The 6,000-nt window shown below is 57.2% G+C and overlaps 1 protein-coding gene across 1 annotated transcript in view; it reads right to left on the bottom strand.

Annotated features, from left to right (window-relative positions):
- Positions 1-5,676, bottom strand: part of LOC127585954 (E3 ubiquitin-protein ligase TRIM69-like) — a 17,186-nt gene extending 11,510 nt beyond the window's left edge. The window contains exons 1-4 of the mRNA XM_052043710.1: positions 5,251-5,676; positions 4,636-4,731; positions 3,385-3,621; positions 2,309-2,542 (exon numbers count right to left, since the gene is read on the bottom strand). Coding sequence (XP_051899670.1) covers positions 2,309-2,542; positions 3,385-3,621; positions 4,636-4,731; positions 5,251-5,676 — 993 coding nt within the window. The remainder of the gene's footprint in view (positions 1-2,308; positions 2,543-3,384; positions 3,622-4,635; positions 4,732-5,250) is intronic.
- Positions 5,677-6,000: the final 324 nt, after the last annotated feature.

Genomic DNA, 6,000 nt, shown 5'->3' with positions numbered 1-6,000 from the left:
GGCTATCTACACTTGGATTAAATCCCAGAGCAGTGAACATAGGGCACAGAACAGTACAGCACAGGAAAAGGCCCTTCGGCCCATGATGTTGTGCTGAACTAATTGAGCTAATAACACCTGATCCCTTCTACCTGCACATCCATCTGCCTGTCTAAGAGCCTTTTAAACACCTCTATCGTATCTGCCTCCACCCCTGGCAGCATATTCCAGGCACCCACCACTCTCTGTGTAAAAAAAAACTTGTCCCACACATCTCCTTTAAACTTTCCCCCCTCACCTTAAATGCATGCCCTCTAATATTAGACATTTCGACCCTGGGAAAAAGATACCGGCTGTCTACTCTGTCTATGCCTCTCATAATTTTATAAACCTCTATCAGTTCTCCCCTCAGCCTCTGCCGCTCCAGAGAAAACAACCCAGGTTTGTCCAACCTCTCCTTATAGCACACGCCCTCTAATCCAGGCAGCATCCCGGTAAACCTCTTCTGCACCCTCTCCAAAGCCTCCACATCCTCCCTGTAACGGGGCGACCAGAACTGAATGCAATACACCAGACGCGGTCTAACCAGAGTTTTCTAAAGATGCCACTAAGCTTCCCGACTCTTGAACTCAGTGCCTTGACTAATAAAGGCAAGCATGCCATACGCCGTCTGTACCACCTTGTCAACCTGTGTGGACACTTTCAGGGAGTGGTGTGGGTTTGCTATCTCCCAGAGGTAGAATGCACTGAATTCTGACTTGTAACCTACACCATGGGGGATGATATCCGGAGGGTGCTGCCAGAGGAGCTGGTGTAATCAGATACGATCACCTCATTTAAGAGGCATTTAGACAGACACTTAATTATTCAGGGCCCAGAAGGACACAAGACCTAATGCAGGCAAATGGGGTTAGTCTAGATGGGCAAAAAAGGTCAGCATAGAGGTGGTGGGCCAAAGAGCCTGTTTCTGTAGCAACAAACAATCTGCTGGAGGAACTCAGCGGGTCAAGCAGTGTCTGTGTGGAGGGGTGGGGTGGGGGAGGAATTGTCGATGTTTTGGCTCGAAACCCTGCACAGGTGCTGTGCAACTCTATATCTCCGTAGTGACCCCCAAATACTGGGAAAACTGGGGTGTAAATAGGGCAAGAGTTCCTCAGGAATTTCTGCTCCCAATTTTCCACGCTGCCCTTCAACTCCCCGGAATCTCTGCTGTCTTCAAGTTCTGGGTGGTTGTTGAGCCCAAGTCCATTGAGTGCAGCCCAGTGGCGCAGCAGGTAGAGCCGCTGCCTCTCAGGGCCAGAGACCCGGGTTCGATCCCGACCTCCGGTGCTGTCTGTGAGTGGAGTTTGCACCTTCTCCCTGTGACCGCGTGGGTTTCCCCCGGCTGCTCCGGTTTCCTCCCACATCCCAACGACGTGCGGGGTCAATGGGTTAATGGGCCCCCTGTAAGTTGCTCCCCAGTGTGTGGGTGAAGGGTAGAATCTGGGGGGAGTTGATGGGGATGTGGGGAGAATAAAATGGGATCGGGGTAAATGGGTCCGCACAACCCAGTGGGCCGAAGGGCCTGTTTCCGTGCTGTATCACTCTATGCCTCAGTGTAAAGTTTCCAGTCACCCCCATACAAAACTCAGGCACCCCCTCCCTACACCTCCCCCTACACCTCCCCTCCCCTCCCCACCTCAACCACGATTCCGATCCACCTCTGCAAGAAGCATTTCCCACAGACCCCTGTCATTTTAAACCGAGTCACGACGGAATTTCTTCCGACAGAGAGTTGTGGAGGCAGGAGAATCTCTGGAAATTACCCCGGAGCATTGTGGCGGCTGGATCACCGGGGGTGTCGGGGGGGGGGACGTTGAGGGGGAGTGTTGGGGGGGGACATTGAGGGGGAGTACCAAATGGGGGTATTGAGGGGGAGCGTTGGCGGGGCATGGGGGGGGACATTGAGGAGGGGAGTGGAGGTAACTATGAGAAAGATCGGGGGACTGAGGGCTGTGGGCAGCTGGCACAGAGGCCGGGTCATTGGAGGAATTTAAAGTGGAGTCAGATGACTACTTAAAAGGTGAAGGAACTGAGGTTAGGGGTTGAGGTCTGGGGTAGATCAGCCAGGGATGAGGGTCAGGCTAGAGGGGCCGAGTGGCTTTCTGCCCCTATCTCCTTCTGCTCTGTTGATGTCCCCTCAGCATTACGTCCGACCCTGCCACCCTGCCAGTGTCCTCGTCTTCAGGTTGCAGTCGAGAGGGAGGCCCCTCCATCCCTGATCCACCCCTGTCCCTGCCGGAATCATGTATCCCGGGGACCCACAGGTGGGGCTTCCCAGAGTTCCCACCTGGAGAAGTCTGGCCGGCTCCTCTTCGCACAGCCTCTGCTGGACATCGGCCATCTCGGATTCCAGGGCAGTCCTCTCGTCCCGGGCCCGGCGGAGGGTGTCCTCCATCTGCCTCAGGACCCGGCCCTCCTCCTCCCGCAGCTGATCCAGCAGCCCGTCCTGCTCCCGCTGCAGGAACTGCCGCAGGAGGTCCAGCTCGGAGACGATGCGCTTCCCCAGGGCGGCCGTCTTCTCCTGATCCATGGAAGGAGGTAGGACGGGGGGGGGGGGGGGGGCTCATTTCTCATCAGGTGACCATTTACCCCTCGATGCCCCCTCCCCCCCAACATTCCCAATGTTCCCCCTCGACATCTCCCCTCAAGGTCACCCCTCAATGTCTCCCCTCGATGTCCCCCCATCTCCCCCTCGACACCCCCCTCAGTCCCCCTCAATGTCCCCTGTCCAACACCCCCTCAACAACCTCCCCTCAACAACCCCCAACAACATCTCCCCATCAACACCCCCCATTCCCTCCTCAACACCCTCTCTCAATACCGTACCTCCTCCCCCACCCCCCGCCTCCCCCCCCCCCCACAACAACTGGAAGAAAGGCGGTAGATTCCAGCCCAATGGAGGACCCAGATCGGAGAGCTGCAGTCACTGGGGACCGATCTGTCGCTTCCATCTCCCAAGCCCTTGGAGTAGGGAGCCAAGCATTGGGAGACGTGCAGTTGTGTCAATGGTGCGATGCCAACGATTGCACCAGAGCTGTCAGGGGTGTGTGCATGAGCGTTGGTCCATTCCAGCAGTGTTGCATGGGCCCCAACTGCTGGTGACCTCCCACCAGTGACCCAGTGGATGTCACGTTCCCGGAACTGCGAAGTTTGGTCCCAGGGACAGAAGCAGGGATGAGAGGAGTGGGCTTCCCAACTCCCACCACTCGGCCGAGTTGGCAGGGAGCTCCCGACTCTCTCTCGGCTGACTGTTGGAATAGGGTGACACCTGAGCAGTGGGTGCCGGGATCCCGGTGTGGGACAAGGGTGGAGGCGGGGGTGGGGGAGCAGGGGAGCTTCCCCTCTGACCTCCTCGCTGAGTACCCAGGGTACACCGGCCAGTGATGGGACACTGGAGATCTGGGAGTGTCTCTTCCACGCTTGATCAGCGACCTGCTTCACCGCACGCTGATCCATAGTGAATCGTCCGCTGCCCAGGGGAACAGACACATGGAAGTCGGGAAGCAAACTCAACGGCCCCTCCTTGGGAGTGAGATGAACCCCTGGCACCTGCTGACAACCTGTCTCCGCCAGTGAAGCTTTTATATGAGGAGGACGCGACTGAGGGTGCCGAAATGATTCAGAAGGATGTTGCCGGGACAGGAGGGCTTGAGTTATCAGGAGAGACTAGATGGACTGGGATTGTTTTCCCTGGAGAGAAGGAAGCCCAGAGGTGATAGGAGAGGCGTAGATAGCCAGTGTCTGTTTCCCATGTCAGGGGTGTCTAAAACTAGAGGGCAGAGGTGAAAGTGGGAGGGAGGAGGTTGAAAGGGGAGCTGCCAGAGGAAGGGGTGGGGGCAGGAACAGTGCCAACATTCAAGAGGCATCAAGACAGCTACACGAATGAGCAGGGTATAGAGGGCTACGGGATTAATGCAGGCAGCTGGGATTAGTATAGAAAGGCATAGATGTGGTGGGCTGTAGGTACAAATCTGTGGGCAGGCACAGTAGTGTAGCAGTTAGCGTAACACTTTACAGCGCCAGTGACCCGGGTTTAATTCCGGCCGCTCTCTGTGAGGAGTTTGTACGTTCTCCCCGTGTCTGCGTGTGTTTCCTCTGGGTGCTCCGGTTTCCTCCCACATTCCAAAGAAGTACGTGTTAGGAAGTTGTGGGCATGCTATGTTGGCACTGGAAGCGTGGCGACACTTGCGGGCTGCCCCCCAGAACACCCTGCAGAAAAGATGTATTTCACTGTGTTTCGATGTACATTTGACTAATAAAGAAATCTTATCTATGGCCCTAAGTTGAGCGTAAGGCAGGAAAGTCCAGTATTCACATTGTGGGCACAGATGCGGAGACCAGAACTGAGATACAATCAGTGGGCAGCGTTGCTTCTACGTCTTCCTCCAAGCCTGTCGTTGATTGCCTACACTGGAAGGTGCTCTGGGGCAGCTGATGGCTGTGGGTGTGGACTTGCACATGACCCCAACTACGTCAGGACCACGGACCTCCCTCTCCTGACTGAACCAAGTGGGTACAATAACCAAGACCATATCTGCAGGGGGGGGGGACATTGTGTGGTTGATTTGCTACATAAACGAGGCCATGGTGCAAGAAAGAAATTCGAACAATCACCTTGAGCTCCAGAATTTTCTTTTCTTGGCTGGCCTCGATCCCACTTAACGTTTCGACCTGCTTTGCCAGTTCGACAGAAGATTCCTTCAGCTTCTCCTACAAGAGAAACAACCAACAGTGGGGCCACGTTTCCCGGTACATGGAGTGACTCCCCCGTCTGGGGATTGGCGGCCATTCATCCAATCAGCCTGATGCTTGCTTCTAGAGGGGGCGGGGTGGGAGGGGGCAAGGGGAGAAGGGGCAAGGACAGAAAGAGTGAGGAAGATGGGGGGCGAGGAGATGGGGCAAGGAGGATGTGGGCAAAATGGAGGAGGGCAAGAGGAGGAGAAGGGGTGAAGATGGGGGCAAAGGGAGGTGAGATGTGAGGAGAAAGGTTGTAAAGAATGGGGGGGCAAAGGGAGGGGCAAATCGAAGAGAGTGGGCAAGAGAAGGGGCAAGAAGGATGAAGAAGAGAGAAGGGGCAGGGAGTATGGGGCAAGGGAAGGATGGGCAAGGGAGGAGGCAAGAGAAGAAAAAGTGGCAGGGATTGAGGATGGGGCAAGCAGAACGAGGGAGGTGGGGAAGGGAAGGTGGGGGTGGGGGTGGGGGGTGGTCAGGGAGTGAGGGGGTCCTCACCTGGCAGAACTGCAGCGCCTCGTGGAGAGGCACGATACGGTGGTCCTTGTGCTCCTTGGACACCCCGCACACCACGCAGAGGGCTTCCCGGTCATCCTGGCAGTACAGCTTGAGCTTCTCGTCGTGACGGGGGCAGAGGCCGGGCCCAGGACCCCTCTCCCCGGGGCCACCGACGTCCAGCCGCAGCTGCCGCACCCTTTCCACGATGTTGGCCAGCAGCCGGTTGCTCTTGAGCCGGAGCTGGGGGAAGGTCTCGCGGCACTCGGGGCAGCTGAAGCCCGTCTCCAGCTCGCCCCAGAGACCCCCGATGCACGGGCGGCAGAAGTTGTGCTCACACTCCAGCCGAACGGGGTCCCGGAAGAGGTTCCGGCACACGGGGCAGGTCACCTCGCTGGTGAGGCCCTCGGCCAGCATCCAGCCTGACATGGCCTCACCCCCCCCCCGCCCCGTCCTCCCCGCTTGGACACCGGCTCTGCCGCTTGATGCACTCTTCCGGACCCTGTTGAAGGTAGGAACCGTGAGGGCAAGTCCGGGACCGCGGGACACAGCTCCCGGCAGACAATTGCTGCCAGGACTCGAGGGCCTGAGTTATAGGGAGAGGTTGGGCAGACTTCATTCCTTGGAGCGTCGGAGACTGAGGGGCCACCTTATGGAGGTGGATAGAACCACGAAGGGAGACCTTATGGTGGTGGCTAGAACCACGAATGGAGACCTTATGGAGGTGGCTAGAACCATGAGGGGCCACCTTAT

The sequence above is a fragment of the Pristis pectinata genome, chromosome 34 (assembly GCF_009764475.1).
Source record: "Pristis pectinata isolate sPriPec2 chromosome 34, sPriPec2.1.pri, whole genome shotgun sequence".
Classification (NCBI taxonomy): Eukaryota; Metazoa; Chordata; class Chondrichthyes; order Rhinopristiformes; family Pristidae; genus Pristis; species Pristis pectinata.
This window is presented reverse-complemented; position numbering and strand designations above follow the sequence as displayed.